Source organism: Ilyonectria robusta (assembly GCF_021365365.1).
Source record: "Ilyonectria robusta strain PMI_751 chromosome Unknown BGZ61scaffold_23, whole genome shotgun sequence".
NCBI lineage: Eukaryota > Fungi > Ascomycota > Sordariomycetes > Hypocreales > Nectriaceae > Ilyonectria > Ilyonectria robusta.
The window spans coordinates 46,862-62,904 of NW_025764457.1; the positions used below are offsets into that span (position 1 = coordinate 46,862).

The following is a 16,043-nucleotide window of genomic DNA, read 5'->3' on the forward strand; positions in this document are numbered from 1 at the left end:
GCTCCATTCCTCAAACAGGCCCATCCCCAGAGCCCTTGAGCCCTGGAACAAATTTTTCGGGGGACCCTGTCGCTTGGTGTTTAGAGCCTCGCTCAAGCCTCGGACCAGCGGCTTTGACTTCGGTCGCCGTCTGTGGCGCTCGCTGATGGCGGTGTTACGAGCCCGGCCGTCGGTCCCCGACCAGTTGGAGCTTTTTCTGGCCTCCGTGACGTTTGACAGGTTTGACAATGCCAGACAGAGATGAAGCCTGCTCCATCCCAGCCGTGACATCTGTCCCAAGTCCCTCGCCTCCAGAGGAACCACCCCTTCTCCCCACGCCGTAGACCGCCCTGTTGCCTGCCCTGTCCAATAGCAGCCGTTGCAATTACCTGCTATTACCGAGCTGCTTCCCATTTGCCCTCACCTGCCTTCTTCTTCCTCGGTTTCAGCCGCATCGCAGCCCAACAATCGCTTTGTTTTCCCGCTGACTGACCCCTCCCTCCCCCCATTTATTGGCCTGGGTTTTCTGCCAAGGACTAATCGCACACCCGAGCCTTTTCGTCTCTTGCCCTAGGAAACGGGCCACCTGCCTCGATAAGTTGATATATGCCTCCTAAGCCCAGACCCCTTCCCTTGAACTTCGCTTCATTGTCCTGGTTGAACATATTACCGGCCGAGTTCGCCCGCCGACCAACCATCCCGCTGTAAACGAATGGCTTCTTGTGCAAGTCCCGGCTTTCCCCAGACCCGCCACATGTCGCGTGCCTATCTGAATCTCCAGTCACATGTGACATGTGGCTCATGAACCCGTGGCTGAGGATCCGTCTTCAATTATCTAACTTAAACCCCAGGATGAAGAGCCGCTTGTGGATGTGCTGCCCGCCAATGTGGCTGAGAATCTTCCCGAGCTCTGGACTGTGGCTAACCTTATCAGTCGCATGGATCCCCGCATCGTCCTGGATTTTCTGATCGCACTGTCTCGTAGCACTGTCTCTCCACCAAAAAAAAAATTGGTTGTCTCCAACCTCACGATTGTAGACATACACTGCTAGTTGAAGCATCCACGTACCCAGGGCACGCCTATCAACATCAGCAAATAACTACAGAGTGACCATCCAAGCTCTTGCTTGATCTATCATCGCAATGGGTGTCACTTCCCAACGTACTATCACCAAGACGAGGCGCAAGACCAGGTTGGTTTCTCCTTGACCGGCTCTCCGGACCGGCGCAATTCCTGGCACATCGTGCACGATACTGACATGACTTACAACAGGGACGTCGATCAAATCAAGTCCGACCTGCTCTCCCCCAAGCACCTCTCTCAGTGGAAGGACACCAAGGCCATCGAAGACCTCCCCGACCTCGGCCGCAACTACTGCATCGAATGCGCCAAATGGTTTGATACGGAGCCGACACTGGTAGCGCATCGCCGAGGGAAACCCCACAAGCGAAGGTTCGTATATTGCATGGGGTATCTAGTGTGTTGGTTGATGGTTGTCTAACTATGTTCTTCCAGACTCAAGCAGCTCGCCGAGGTGCCATATACTCAGAAAGAGGCCGAAGCTGCCGCCGGCCTGGGACCGTACGTTAACGTCAAGCAAAATCCTAAAACCGGAACGGAGGACGATATCGACATGGCAACATGAGGTCTCTGCTCGACTCTTTCTACGGCATGTTGATATCCACCCGGACTGCATATTGCAATTTCAGCAGTCCACGACTCCCTACTCGGATGGGGTGAACTCGACACGACTGCTCGGGGCTCGGCTGTTGTAAATGCGTGGGATGTGGGTTGGATTCATTGGACTGGTTGTGCTCGAGTGTGCCTCTCTCTCTCTCACCTAATCCCACGACCGCGAGGTCTGGCAAGGCTACTACCCCGACCCCGACCGCCACGAGTGTTGCCTCTGCCCCTTGACGAAGTTCCTCGAGCCGCTGGGAGTCGCGACTGGCGGGGTTCTGGTGCAGCGAATTTCGATGCCTTGGTAGTTGTAGGGGGGTTCTCGATGAAGGAGGTGTCCGTGGTCCTACAGAGCAGTCAGAGAGGTGAACACCTATGGGTTTTTGCAGCGATCTTACATGAAGGTCATATCACCATCATCTCCCCGGGATGGGGTAGTGGCGGGGCCCGACCGCTGTTCCTCACGAGGCCGCTCCCGACGGAATGACTCTGGGACGGGTCCCTAGTTGCATGTGTGAGCGGGCAGTTTCCGGAGCGTAACAAATAATACATGAGTAGACCAAATACATACCTCAGGAAAGTCGACGCAAAATGCATTCATGTTGAGACCGTACAGGAAGCTAGCAAACGACTCGCTAAAGCGGGCAAGGCTCTCGTGCATGACTTGGAAGTGCATCATGTTGACTTCCAGATCGGCCATGGCGTCCGAAAGTTCCGCGAAGGCCGGCTCGAATGCGTTCAGGGGGAATGGGGCATCGCCATCGCCGGCGCTCCGAGCCGAGTCGCGAAAAGAGGAGCGCGATGAGGGCCGGAGCGGGGTGGTAGGACGCGACGTGCGCGAACGGGAGTTGGAGCGCTGGCGGTCGCCAGACATTGTGTGAGCGAGGGCAATTCGGTATGTGGAGTCTTTGTTGTCGATGTTTTTGTGACGCTGCCGTTCTCGATGATCGGTGGGTTGTCCGGCAATCGAGTGGAGTTGTGGTTGTATAGGAATTTACTGCACGAGGTTTTGATGTAGGTACTGAACGTCAACAACCACACAATCAAAGGCGGTGGTTTGGGTTCTGGCAGTAACTGGAGCGCCCCGCAGCGGTCGAGTGTGGCACAGTGGCGGTGCGCCATTGGTAGTACATTGTGTACCTCTTTCGCGGGGAGGCTTGACCTAGAAGCGACCACCTTCGCCTTGCCAATTCGCATCACTTACACTCATGTGCCGGCGCGTTAAAATAGTACAGTCGGGTTTTTGTATGCTGTGTGAAAACATATTATTATGGGTTACTTTCTAGGATTTGTGTGTGTTCAGGATAATCGTCTCATTCGTCCAAGTTTTTACACAGCTCAAGAGGGATCCTGCAGTTAACTTAGATCAGGGGGACTGAAGCATCAGTCATGCAGATGATATGCCTCTACAATGGGCCGCTTCGCAAGGACCATCAACAGGGGGCCTTTCTGGGCAGATGTATGCCTCCAAGCCACCAATTCGACACCATCATCAGGCGAGGCGCTCAGGCACGGACGGCTTCGCGTGGCATGTTAGCTAACTCGCTATAGGGTAAGCCGATCGTTCCTGAGACCACGAAGTAGATGGTACCGTGCTGGGGGTATCCCCTCGTCATACCCACAGCCCAAGGCTCGGTCCCTTTTACAGATGTTTCCCAAAATCTCACTGACAATACACGAGGGTACCAGCTTCAAAGCTCACCCTTTCCTCCGGCTTCCTAACGAAACCCGCCCCGCGATACGCGTATTACTCCTCCCGTAGTTGTCCCGAAGTACATTCCGTGCTAGCAGGTACTTCTCGGAGATGGGCACTCTCGACGTAATAGCACATTGCGCTGGGCTCTTCCGCCACTTCCATCCACCCTTGGCTTCGCGGGGCCTGCGCCGCAAGTCCCGCACAACGACAGCCAGTCGCTCCGTCAGTGCCCTTCTCGTCCCATCGCATCGCATCTCATTTCATTCCATATAGCCCGTCTTACCCAGCCCTCCCGCTGCCTCTCTTCCGCCCCCTTCTCATCTCCCCGGGGAATCTCTGAGTCGTCGGAAGAACACAACGGCCCGGTAATTGGGTGTTTCTGCTAGGGAGGCCGCCATTGACTCGTCTCGTATTGGAAAATCACCGTCATCAGTCAGCTCCACGCCCTCGCACTGCTGCTCACGCGCGCACTCACCCTGCCCTGCCCTCGCTCCGCCACTTATGAAGTCTCAACTGCGGCGAATCTCTTATTCAGATACACTCCGTCTGACGTCGTCCCTGTCGCCTTTGCGCTCACTTCCGGCGCATCCATCTGTCGCTGCCCACTCCGTCCGGCCCCGCCAAAGACCACTCACAACCTCAGCGCTAGTTGGGAACCAACCTGCTCCAAGTTTTCTCGCGACATCATCCGTCGAGAACTCTCTACAAGCCCCCAAGAACTCACCCTTGAAGTCGCAAAACGCCAGACACTCTTGCGCTCGCGCCTCGCTCATACCTTTCACCCCCACTATTGGAAGAGCCTACGGAACTGGCACGAGGAATCTGCCCCCAGGCTCAACTGAAACCTGTCAGCTTGAGGCTAATTTCCTATATTCCACCGTCGTAGCTGCTTCAATCGTTGCTGCTATCTTCATTACTTCCCTCTGGCTCAACGAGGACTCCGCTGCCGAATTATCACAGCCCGAGGAACTCCAAGAACTTAGCGAAATCATGGCTTCCGCAGTGCTCCCGGGACGTCCGGGAAACCTAACCTCCGAGCAGGAGGAGAAATTGCGCAAGCTCTGGGCCTCCATCTTCCAGCTCTGTGGTGTCGCCGACGAGGACAGCTCCAGTGCTGCCGAGATTCTTACCCCGAAGAACAAGGAAGAGACCAATGTGGCCGAAGCCGACGCCCCTAAGAAGAAGCGGTTTGGCGTTTTCCGGAAGAACCGCGGTGACTCCAAGTCCGGAACCTCAACTCCAACATCCACCGATTCTCCCGCAGCCGGCGAGGATGACAAATATGGCCAGACGAAACACTTCTACGAGACGTTGGCTAACGAGACCCCCGAGTCTATTCGCGCCACCATATGGGACATGGTCAAGCACGACCACCCCGATGCCTTGGTTCTGCGCTTCCTCCGAGCGCGCAAGTGGGATGTGGAGAAGGCTCTCGTGATGCTCGTGTCAACAATGAACTGGAGGCATACAGACATGCACGTTGACGATGACATCATGAAGAATGGTGACAGCTTCGCCATTGAGGATGAGAAGACTAGTTCCTCCACGAAGCAGGTCAGCCAAGATGTCATGGCCCAGCTCCGCATGGGTAAGAGTTTCTTGCATGGAACCGACAAGAATGGTAGACCGATTTGCGTTGTTCGCGTCCGGCTGCATAAGCAGGGCGAACAATGCGAGGCGAGTCTCGAGCGATACACCGTCTACATTATTGAGACGGCACGTATGGTCCTCCAGCAACCTGTTGACACTGCCGTGAGTAGCAACTGCTCTCCATAACACCCCGTTGACAGTACAGCTAACGAGCATTGTGCAGTGCGTCATCTTCGACATGACGGGCTTCTCCATGGCCAACATGGATTATACTCCTGTCAAGTTCATGATTAAGTGTTTCGAAGCAAACTATCCTGAGTCTCTTGGAGCAGTCCTTGTTCACAAGGCCCCGTGGGTTTTTCAAGGTAAGTCGACCCAATCGGCTCATAAGTGGAATAAATGACAGTTACTAACTGACGGCACAAAGGCATCTGGAAGATTATCCGTGGCTGGCTGGACCCTGTTGTGGCGAGTAAAGTGCACTTCACCAACAACAGGACGGAGCTGGAGGAATTTATCGAGCCCAGCCACATAATTAAGGAGCTCGAGGGCGACGAGGATTGGGAGTACAAGTACATTGAGCCGATTGCTGGTGAGAATGACAAGATGAAGGATACTGCAACGCGGGAACGCCTTCTCGAGTCACGCGAGGAGCTCGTCAAGAAGTTTGAACACGCCACGCGGGAATGGATTCGCAACTCAGAGGGAGACCAGGCCAAGGACATCAAGGCTGAGCGAGAGAAGCTGGCACAGCAACTGAGGGCGGATTACTGGGTCCTCGATCAATATATTCGAGCGCGGACGCTCTACGACCGTCAGGGAGCAATCCAGGGTGGTGGAAAGACGGATTGGTACTCAGCACCCAAGGCAGCGGTGCCCCCAGCGCCAGTGCCCTCGACTTCGGCCGACGATGTAGACTAATCACCCAATGGGAGGTGTCTAGATGTAGACGTAGAAGGGTGGCAAAACACAGAGCTAGACAGTAACTAGAACGCCTAGTCGCGAAGACATGACTCTGGAGGCTACTGGCCGCTGCATCGCGGCGAAGTCAGTTCGACAAAATGATATATGTTATCGAACGATACATGACTGAATATCAGCGGTATGGGACAACTTGTTTAGATCCGGGACTTGATATCCTCGCAGAGCGCCTTGAGCTGCTCCATGTTACCCTCCTGAGTGGGCCAGCTAATTCCCAGGCCCTCGGTCTCGTTAGGCTTCGGGATCTAAGGGAACAGTGAGCATGCCAGTTGATGGGATAGATAGGTAGGGGGAGGGGGTTAGTTCATGACATGGACGTGGGTGGAGATCTAGCTCTACACTTACCATGTGAAAGTGAACCTGGGGTGATTGTTAGCTTACAGAGTCCTATGGTCGAACGAGAGACGGGGAACTTACATGATGAACCTGCTGGTGAGCGATGGTGCCGTTGTTCTGGAGGATGTTGTAGTCGACGGCACCGGTGGCCTTGATGAGCTTTTTCAGGGTAGGCTATTTCGAGGAGGTCAAGAGTGTTCAGCAATGCAGTACAATCTATGCTACCATCCTGGAGCTGTCGGACGGAAGAGTGGGGGCGATTGACTTACGAGGATGTCGGTGAGCTGGTCATCAGGGACGTCGGCAAGCTTGGCACCGTGGTACTTGGGAATGACGAGCTGCGGAGGAAGACGCAGCCAATTGTCAGCTTCTAGACTGGCCCCGGTGGGTTGATCGGGGAGGTGAGAGGTGAGGGGAAGTTGTGGGTGGACGTGGATAGAATACCGAACATCGATTGACAACGGTTGACAATTGACGCGCGGAGGACAAGAAATGGAACTTGAAGTGACATACAGCGTGACCCTTGCTAAGAGGGCCAATATCGAGGAAGGCGAGAACCTTTTCGTTCTCAAAGAGCTTCATGCAAGGGATTTCACCTGTTGAAGCGAGTAAGCAAGTTGCGCGTGCATGGCGCCATGGTGGTGATGAGGGTAGCTTTTCTCGACTTACCCTTGATGATCTTGCAGAAGATGCAGGCGGCGGAGGACATGATGAGGGTGAGACTCGTAATTGGAGAGTGGTTGGAGGTTTGGGAGCGTTTTCGATGTACGGAGGAGAAGTAAGATGGAGGGAATGACGAAGATCGGCAGATGATAGGCCCCCGCTGGATACAGACAGCTCCGACAAGAGCTCCGTGGAGGGGCGGCCATCCGTTGTGCACTCAATGTGCACGGGGTTCCTGAGGCATCGATGGACGAGGGGTTATAGGACAAAATAAGCGACCGGACTTTCGGAGTGGGACCTCCCATCGAACTCACCTCTTGCCTTTTACCAGATGTGACCGTGGGATTGGCCCAACAGACTCCATTCTCCCAATCTTTGGCATCTCTTCGTCTGGAAGTTCCGGATTCGAATTTTTGTTTTTTGCCCTTTTCCCCAATCTAGAAAGTGGTGCGATTCATTTGGTGTACTTTTTGCTCCCATAAAGTATGTAGATCGTCCCTTTTCCGGTCTTCTAAAAAATCCCGTTGATCCCGTCATGATGTGTAGCTGTGGGACACCTCCGTCACAAAACGAGGCTGTATGTACGTCATTCTGCGAGGGGTCACTTGACGGTACGTACCCCGCCACAGTGGCCGGGCGGACCCCTCCAAAGATGGTGGTGCCAAACCTGCCTGCAGAGCTGCCTACAAATTACACCAGACATCCATGATCCTTCGTCTGCCAGCTATTAGGTAGCCTTCCTCTCAACTCTTCTGGGTATCCATTGGCCAAACCATCTGACGCTTAAATTGAGGCTGCGCCTTGTTTTTTGTACGGGACCCGTTTCCTCTCAACCTGTCCTCTCCCGCATCTTGAACTTCTTACCCTGGACCCTCATTCGGATCTTCAGGCACCAGAAGACCACACACTCCAACAACACCAGAACAACTCTACCACGATGCCCGAGTTCGTCAGCACTCCGCTCTTCGGCGGCGCAATTGTCGCCGACCTACCCTCCACCTTTGCCGACGTCAGGTACGCCCTTGTCCTCCGTCGCCCTTGCGCGCAAACCTATTTCTCGCTCCTCATACTAACTAGCCTCTGCTCTCGTGTAGCAAGTTGCGACAGGTCCCGGACAATCAAGAGGTTTGGATCGACCAGGAAGGCTTCACCAGCATAATCTTCGACATTACCGAGCGCGTTGGCGAGTCCGGAACTGGCCCCGAGATCGATGGCCGCGCCATGACGGCGCATCTGGAGGATATGGTTGGCTCTGACATCGACACTGTCAAGATCTGGAATACCGCCGAGACTGAGTTCAGCAGACTCGAGTAAGTTATATTTATACCGTTTTTCGCTTCGTGGTACTGACTTATTATCCCCGCAGAGCTGGAACACCGGCGTATACCCTCATCTCTACGCAGACACCGCACGTCAGCCAACCCCGCGACCAGACGTCCGCCCCCGACTTCACAGCCATCACACTTACCCTCTTGCGCCTCGAAAAAGTCAAGACCGACATCCTCATCACCATCAACGTGCCCCACATCAAGGGCGAGTACGACGAGGACGATGTCGATCTCGAGCTCGGACGTCAGGGAAAGCTCATTGGCGATGCCGTTGAGTATTCTGCCCGCATCTGGTCTTCGTTTAAGATCAAGGACTGGGGCCTGTTTGCCGATTCTTAAGTCGGCGCATATTATGTTTAGTGAGAGTGATCACAGTGAGGAGAGCAAGTTTAGACGGATGCAAGGAATGCCAGGCAGATGGATGGATATATTGGCACGGATCTTAGGATGAATATTACGACTGAAACGGCCAGGACGCTCGTATGGATAGGTAGAGGAAGTGGGTAAATGGGATTGATAGTCACACCGCACGTAGCCTTAGGACGTCTCTTGTACCTCGTCCAGGAGGATACTTGGTGGATTGGGTTATCATTCAGCACCAGAGTTTCAATGGATCTGGAACGCCCAGATCAGATGTCATGGCTTTGTACAGGCCTGGAATGGCGACATGTGGTTTTGCTCATCAATCATTGTCATTGGACATGAACATTTATTGCAGTATTCTCTCACATAATAAGGAACAACCACAACCACCACCTCGATGCTCCTACACGTCTTCTTCAAGCGTCAGATCGACCATCTTCCCAACCATATTGTCCACAGATATCTTGCTTCCCTTGCCAGTCTTAGAGGAACCCTCTTGCTTCGCCCACTTTGCCGCAATCAACTTCATCACATCCTTCTGTGGACTCCCGGGATTCTCCCCTCTCACCACAGCCATCTGCTCTTTGACAAACTCCTGGTACCGACTCGTGGTCTTGGCTCCTCCCCTGGGCACAGGTTTCGTCTGCCGCAACATCTCCTTGCAACTACCGCATCGATGTCGCTGCGGGTCGATACTCTTGGAGTGACGCTTGAACTCAGTGGCGCATGCCTCACACTCCCAGACGTACTTGAAGTCGATGTCATAACTGTGCTTGGTCGTCACCTCGATACCGCGATCTGCAAAGACGCGTGAACACTGGGCCGCCCAGACCTTGAACTCCTTGCCGTGCGGGTTGTTGGTCACGCCACTGACCATGAAGTTGGCTAGGTGACAGAACTCGTGTGCTAGGACATTGAGCAGCCGATTTTCGTCATCGATGACCTTTTCAGCTAGCTCGATGGATGCGTGGTGCTTGAATTCCACTGATACTTGCGTGCCGTCTGCCTGTCGCGTACGGATTGTTTCCCGCCGCCAGCTCGCGCGTCCGGCAGTGGTGTTGAGCGTCTTGGTCCAGACCAATTTCACGCCGCCTGTCGACTCGGCCAGCTCAGCAACCCTGCCCTGTGTGATATCACGGTCAAGTTCGCCCAGGAAACTCTCAGCGAGGGCGTGCTTCCTGGCCTCGAAGGCCTTCTTAGTCTCCGGCTTGGGTCCCTTCTTCGGACTTGACTTGGAGGGACTCTTGGTCACCGGAGGGAGAATGAGTTTCCGCGGAGAATGCTGGTCGTTCCAGTCGTTGACTAGATCTTGGCTCCAGAAGTCGTCCATCCCGGGCCCATGAGGCGTCTTTGGGATTTGATTTTGTTTCGTGGGCGATGTCAAGCCCTTTGCTTTGGAAGTCCGTGGAGGCGTACTAGGGGGTGTGGTGAACTGATCGGCCCTCGAAGTCTTGGTGTCTTCGTCTGAAAAGTCCTGGAGTTGCAACCGAAGCTTGGAGAGGGAGTCTGCAAGATCAGCCACGCTTGATTTGGCTGCCGAGGCTTTGGGCCGTTTGTCTTTTGTGTACTCGTGCGATGTTTGTCTGGGCCGAGGGATCGTCTTGGTTGCCGTTTCCTGGCCTGAAGAAATGCTCTTCTTCGTACTTTCTGTAGAGACTTTGCGTTGCCCGATAGTCGCAGGGCCTAGCGAAGGGATATTCTTTATTAACGAGGCGGTATTCTTTGTCTCAGATGGGATCCGGACTTGTCCAGTGGCCGATTTGGTGGTCAGTCTCCTCTGGGGTCGAAACGGCGAGTCGTCGGCGTCAGAGTCAAGTGCGGAGTTGTTACTGAACTCCGAAGATTCCTCTTCCGCTGTCTGATAGATGCTGGGATCTTCGGCTTCAGCATCGTCACGAATTGTCTCTGTTTCCGACCCGCTGTCCAAGTCCTTTGCAACCTTCGACGCCCTCGACCTATCCTCCGGAATAGGTTTAGAAACCCGAGGCTTGGTATCTAGTTTGGGTTCTGTGACTGCCTCCGATTTCGTCTTTTCAAGATGTCGAACCCTTGTTAGCAATGTCTCCTGGTCAGAGCCACTGATGTGGTCGGCATCATCCCCCGAATCCTCGATAATACGTGGTCGCCTCCTTTGGGCGTCCCGTACCCGTAGCCGAGGTTGGTCATCGTCATCATCATCATCATTCTCATCCTTTTCAGAGTCTGTGCCAGAGGATGGGCTCTTGCTGGGCTTCCTCACTGGCGCTTGCTTCGCCCTACGTCGGGATTCCCTTGGTTTCGCTTCCACGCTACCCCGAGAGCTCCTGGGCTCTTCAGAACTCCATTTCTGAAAGAGAGGGTTGGCTGTGGTTTGGCTAGATTCACCAAGCCGACGCACACGACGAGTTCCAGATTTGGATGTGGGTTTGGGAGTCAAAGACTTTGCCTCGGTTTTGGACGTTGGGTTCACTCCTCTCGTTGCCCTGGTACTGGGCTTGCGGAGTAGAGTTTTCAAATCTGGAAGTTCGTCGTCGCTGGAGGGACAGAAGTCGGCTAGGCGAGCCATAGTGGAGATGCTGGGGATGTAATGGTATGGTAGTCGGCGGGATGTTGGAGGGCAACGGCTGAAGTCGTTGGATTTGGCTGTTATCCTCAGGCATGTAAAAAGATGAGGTGATGCCTCTAATCAGACGATGGTTGAGTAATGCTAAATAATACAAAACGCCATATGAGGATGGTGGGCACCCTTGTCCATGCGGCTCTGCAGTGATGGTTGAGATGGAATTGTTCACTATGGAATGGACGGAATGGTTCAACTACTGTGTGGCTCGAGAAGCGTTACCAGGGGCAACGCTACCTAAGGTGGTACTCAGAAAGCCATGGCGCCTCGTAGAATCACGTGACGGCCGCATTGGGCCCCTCAGTCTGGAATGTGGACTGCATCGAGAGTCAAAGACAAGGTTTAAGCTCACAGAGACATGATGTGCAACCATGCAGGACATATAAACGATGGCTAAATAGAGAGGGTGGCATGGCTTATTCGATATAGGAATGGGCAGGACTGTCACCCGCGGACATCTCTTGACGTGGACAGCGGACATCTCGGAGTCCGAGGTTGAATGAAGCTTAGAAATGCTGCTGTCTATTAATAGGGCTAATTAGAACCGCCTTTGCTTGGCTTGATGATTCCAGAACTAGTCGAGAACACGAAGCAACCTAATCACGGAAGCCATGGGGTTGGATGGTTATACCCGAGCGTCCCGAGAGAAAGTAATAAAGAACGAGGAGCTAGAGAATCAACATCATAGGTAGAGGTGTTCTCTTGGTTAAGGGGCTGCTGTAGATGGGAGCTTGGAAGATGGGGAGAATGGAGGATGCGGATGATTGTTGGCTGCTGTTGTCATTTCGAAACGTCGCAGATAGAGAGATGAGGAGGAGGAGCATTCAAGCAATTGCCACTAGGCAGGCCACGACACCGACTGACGTACCGCCATCAATCATACCTATGTATCCTCCAACTCTCTGGCAACCTGTGACAATGCTTCGCCTTCCGCAGTCATGCCTTGGCCCGTCCCTGGTCCGTCGCGCGCGGCGAGTGGGAACCAGGAAAAAGGGGGCGACCAGCCTGGGCCCACTGTTACTTATCAAGCAACCCCCCGAAAACACCCCCGGCTATCGATGAATGGTTGGAGACCGGAGTCCGACGTTGGTTGAATGATCGCTCGCCAGGCGTCGGTACTTCATGGGTACAACAGGGGTAATAATAGTAATGGAACGTACTGTCCGGGGTGATAGATGGCGGTGGCGAGTGCCGACTTCTCTTATCTTGCCATTTCCCGCCGCGATATTGGGGATGGTCTCGGCCCCTCGTTTTCTTGGTAGCCTGTCCATTAAATCTGCAGAGGTTTGAACAGGCTTGCCACGGGTGCATCTTACTCTAGCAGGCGGGTGGCTGCGCGCCAGGTTCGTCTGACATCTGGGACAGACCAGACCTGAGGATTCAAGGACTCGAGGATCCAAACGATATGGGGCAAATGTGGATACGAGAAAAGGGCGACACGACGCCGTCCCATTTTGGGATTGATCGGGATCGCGTGGGATCGTCCCCTGGTCCGAGCCTGAAGTCTGATGAACAGGGCACACCCCCGGCTATGTGCCTAGCCACACCACCACGACTGGCTGCGGAGGATAGTGTGCCCCGGAGAGTAGCAGTCGTCATTGATAAAAAGTCGTCGACTTGTTGCTGACGGCGTTGTGTGGAGAGTAGAGTGGAGGAGGTCGGAGGGAGAAAGGCGACGAAATGGAAGATGGGAACGGACGATTATGATGCAAGCCACCAGCACCAACCATCTTGATTTCTTTCCGTGTCGGGGAGATTTCTCTCGGTCTCTCCTTCATTCTCCACTGCCGACGTATGCACTTCTCTGGGTGTGTTTGTTCCTGCATCTTAGTGTGTGCAGGCGCAGGTAGGTGGAGGCAGATTTCCTGCTGCTCATCGAGCATCGGTCCATCCGCGGTCTAAAGCTATTGCGTTGCGCAATCCGACGCACGAGAACAGTCCCCTGAGGTATTGGAGATTTGGGATACCTCCGCAAATCGCACAGCAACCATGCCTCCTACTAACCCTCCCGAGACGCGGCAGATTAAGTCGCCCGGAAACCCAGGCGTGAAAGGAGAATCCAGCCCCCGGATGGATCGGACTCCCGCAATCCCGCCAGCACGGAGGCTTGATGCCTGGGCGGCTTGACTCCTTGCCGGGCGAGGCGGGATGGAAGGAGCGGGACGTCCCCACCACAAGACTGAGCACTCCGGGTACAGCAGCATGTCACTGGGCGAAGAGAGCTATTGTGGAACTGGCCGAGGAGGGTCTGTATTAGTTATTGAGAGAGATTGAACGTGTGTGAGCAGTCTAGGGGCATACAGATGTGGAAGTGCTACGTTGTGAAAGCGTTTTTGCATGTGCGTCCAGCACCGTCATCATCCACCGTCATCACCAGCCAATAGCGCAGGCGTGGACGGCGGTATACGAGATAGGGACGTCTTCCTCGCAACAGAAAACGACGTAACCACGCAGTCAGAGGTCCAGACATGCAAACACTATGCCTTGAGTGAGGACGTCGCAGTTGACTGTTGATGATCGGCAAGGTATCGAGACGAAAACCGGTTTACCAGCCTCCACTCCCCCTGCACCCATCAATCTGGCCGAACTACCAAAGACATGCCTCCTCGCTTCCATTCTCAGACTCTTCTGTCTCGTTTCAACGGACATCGAGGCAAGGCGAGTATGGAAAATATAGTGCACGGTACAGTATGGAAGTGCTCCCAGCACCAACCATCGTGGGTCTTCTTGCTTGGTACCCCATACGCATACGTACAACTACGTAACTTATGCTGTACGGTATACGAGGTTGGTGGGAGGTTGGAGGAGAGGGTGCGAGGAGGCCACCCTCCAACAAACTTCGGTGATGGATGCCTCGATTTGGATACCTAGATCTGGCACATCACGTACGGTACAACGAGTCGCGGAAAGGACCTGCGCGGATCAAAGTACCGAAGGCTTAAGATTTGGGAGAGACAAAGATAGGTAGACCACCAGTGCGGCGTGTCTTGGAAGTCCGGACGCGCCGTTCAGGGGGCGTCTACAGGCCCGCCGCTCCAGCGCACATCGCCCAGCGTCCACGGGCCTCAAGGGGGAAGATGTGCCAGCTCCAATGAGGGACGCGTGTCGGACCATTTCCCATTCTCGCCAGTACCTGGAGGCAACTTGGGAGGCCACAGTCCGAGAGGACGGTGCCTTTTCCCAGTGGATTCGAGTAGGCTCCGGCAAGGACTTAGTGGATGCAGGGGGCAGACTCGCTGCGCCCACAGCACTCTCAGCGCCAGACAATCACGGTGGTATGGCTTACCTCAGCGGAATGAGGGGCCTGATTGGTGATGGGTTAGCTTTGCTCAGCAGAGCAGGGGATGGACGGGAGGCACCCGAAGGATCCGATAAAGTCTCTGTGATGTATCTGGCGGGTCCTCGGAGGCGACGAATGCGCTTCTGCGCCCCAGCCACCAAAAGGAAACCTGGGCAGGAAAAACAGAGGCCCCAACAGCCAGCACAACGCCGTCGAGGAACCACCCACAGACTTGGCCAGCCCAACCACAGCACTCCTCTGGCCTCTGGCCCCTCTCTGCCCCTGGGTGCACTGACCGTGGTCCAACTTGGCCTTATCCCTGTCCCACGCCCCTGGTTTGCGCTGTGCTGCGCCTGCGACTGGGACTGGCGGGCGCTAGTTCCAACTCTACCTTTGGAACATCCTCCCATGTACGACGAGTATGTACGTACCCCATCCACACATCTCGGCTCTGCATTAGGGGGGGCGATTGGGGCTGCCTCCCAACTCACGGTACCTGAAAGTGAGAAGACAGCAGGGAACAAGTTGGGACAGGAAGGATCCAGTGCAGCCAGCGCACACACGCACCACACTCGGACCGCTCAAACCCATGCAGCGTGCACAGTGCCTCCCAGGCACCACCCTCACTGAGTACCTCTGGCTCCATTAGCGGAATTGCACCGTGGAAGGCTGCTTCAGCGGCGCCTGGGCACTGTCCCCAGCCACTGTAAACTCGGCTCTTCCACTGTAACTGCACCATCCATAGCGGCCACCCAGTACATAGGCCTCCTTCCCTCCCTCCTGGCCCTCTCCCTGCGCTTTCCTGCACCTCCACTTTCCCGCGCGCACTCCCAAATCCCACGCCTCTCAGTCGCGTACTCCCCTTTACTCCGTCTCGCTCGCACCCTACTCTTCCTCTTCTTTTCCTTCCTCCCGCTTCTTCTCCCTCTCTCTCTGCCACTCACTCCACATCCTAATCGCTTTTTCTGTGTTCGCGTGTGTGTGTGTCGGGGGAAAGTCAAAGACAGTCACTTCTTCGCAGCATTTTGTTCGCGCCCGGGGACCAACCTTCACTCGCTCATTCTTCGTTCCCTGCCAATTTCCGCCCGAAACCCCCTTGTGCGGTACGGTCGAACCCACCCCCCCCCCCCCCCCCCCCCCCCCCAACCTGGATAACCCGGCGCCGACACGTCCAGCGTTTCCTCTCCGCTAAAATCATCGTCCCCTTTGCTCGTCCTGTAACGAGCATCGCGACACTCATTTTCGACCTCGCCAATTCCCCAGGCGACCCTTTCCGAGACGACGCCTTCGCCTCGACCCTCGTGAATCACGCTCGCTTCCTTCACAGGCGTGGTTGATTCATCCCTTATCGATCTCCTCGACGGTACCCAAGACTTTCAGCAAACGATCAGCTCGGCCACCGTCTGCACGCCGCTGGTCTTCTGGGCCAATCGCCCAACCACAACCACACAACATCTACTCTGATCGTCTCACTGTGCCGGCCACACTTGTTTACATTCCCATCCGTTGTGTCGCCTTCAACCGTCATCCCCATGTACGCCTCGAAG

At 54.8% G+C, this 16,043-nt stretch overlaps 6 protein-coding genes across 6 annotated transcripts; 4 read left to right on the forward strand and 2 right to left on the reverse strand.

The window, feature by feature from the left end:
• Positions 1-1,122: 1,122 nt before the first annotated feature.
• Positions 1,123-1,625, forward strand: BGZ61DRAFT_537136 (zinc finger protein; the record flags this gene model as incomplete). The annotated part of the gene is made up of 3 exons (XM_046254493.1): positions 1,123-1,172; positions 1,253-1,432; positions 1,496-1,625. 3 exons carry the CDS (start codon positions 1,123-1,125, stop codon positions 1,623-1,625), a joined length of 360 nt encoding a protein of 119 aa, XP_046098838.1.
• Positions 1,626-2,247: 622 nt separating this feature from the next.
• On the forward strand, positions 2,248-2,727 carry BGZ61DRAFT_459437 (uncharacterized protein). The gene has a single exon (XM_046246915.1). It carries the CDS (start codon positions 2,260-2,262, stop codon positions 2,539-2,541), a length of 282 nt encoding a protein of 93 aa, XP_046098839.1. The 5' UTR covers positions 2,248-2,259; the 3' UTR covers positions 2,542-2,727.
• A 1,619-nt stretch (positions 2,728-4,346) lies between these two features.
• BGZ61DRAFT_363062 (CRAL-TRIO domain-containing protein) lies at positions 4,347-5,867 on the forward strand (the record flags this gene model as incomplete). The annotated part of the gene is made up of 3 exons (XM_046241403.1): positions 4,347-5,108; positions 5,170-5,311; positions 5,374-5,867. 3 exons carry the CDS (start codon positions 4,347-4,349, stop codon positions 5,865-5,867), a joined length of 1,398 nt encoding a protein of 465 aa, XP_046098840.1.
• A 197-nt stretch (positions 5,868-6,064) lies between these two features.
• BGZ61DRAFT_363395 (HIT family protein 1) lies at positions 6,065-6,972 on the reverse strand (the record flags this gene model as incomplete). The annotated part of the gene is made up of 6 exons (XM_046241432.1): positions 6,065-6,172; positions 6,273-6,287; positions 6,345-6,437; positions 6,533-6,601; positions 6,777-6,859; positions 6,933-6,972. The coding sequence occupies 6 exons, from the start codon at positions 6,970-6,972 to the stop codon at positions 6,065-6,067; spliced, it is 408 nt and encodes a 135-aa protein (XP_046098841.1).
• Positions 6,973-7,780: 808 nt separating this feature from the next.
• Positions 7,781-8,677, forward strand: BGZ61DRAFT_106804 (uncharacterized protein). The gene is made up of 3 exons (XM_046236886.1): positions 7,781-7,940; positions 8,021-8,236; positions 8,293-8,677. Exons 1-3 carry the CDS (start codon positions 7,864-7,866, stop codon positions 8,591-8,593), a joined length of 594 nt encoding a protein of 197 aa, XP_046098842.1. The 5' UTR covers positions 7,781-7,863; the 3' UTR covers positions 8,594-8,677.
• A 343-nt stretch (positions 8,678-9,020) lies between these two features.
• Positions 9,021-11,162, reverse strand: BGZ61DRAFT_362866 (SprT-like family-domain-containing protein; the record flags this gene model as incomplete). The annotated part of the gene is made up of 1 exon (XM_046241389.1): positions 9,021-11,162. The coding sequence occupies one exon, from the start codon at positions 11,160-11,162 to the stop codon at positions 9,021-9,023; it is 2,142 nt and encodes a 713-aa protein (XP_046098843.1).
• Positions 11,163-16,043: the final 4,881 nt, after the last annotated feature.

Excerpts from the sequence above, each read along its gene's own strand:
- BGZ61DRAFT_459437 (XM_046246915.1), top strand. The coding sequence starts at position 2,260 with ATGTTGAGACCGTACAGGAAGCTAGCAAACGACTCGCTAAAGCGGGCA.
- BGZ61DRAFT_106804 (XM_046236886.1), top strand. The coding sequence starts at position 7,864 with ATGCCCGAGTTCGTCAGCACTCCGCTCTTCGGCGGCGCAATTGTCGCC. Across the intron at positions 7,941-8,020 it reads TCCACCTTTGCCGACGTCAG|CAAGTTGCGACAGGTCCCGG; the intron begins GTACGCCCTTGT and ends GCTCTCGTGTAG. Across the intron at positions 8,237-8,292 it reads ACTGAGTTCAGCAGACTCGA|AGCTGGAACACCGGCGTATA; the intron begins GTAAGTTATATT and ends TTATCCCCGCAG.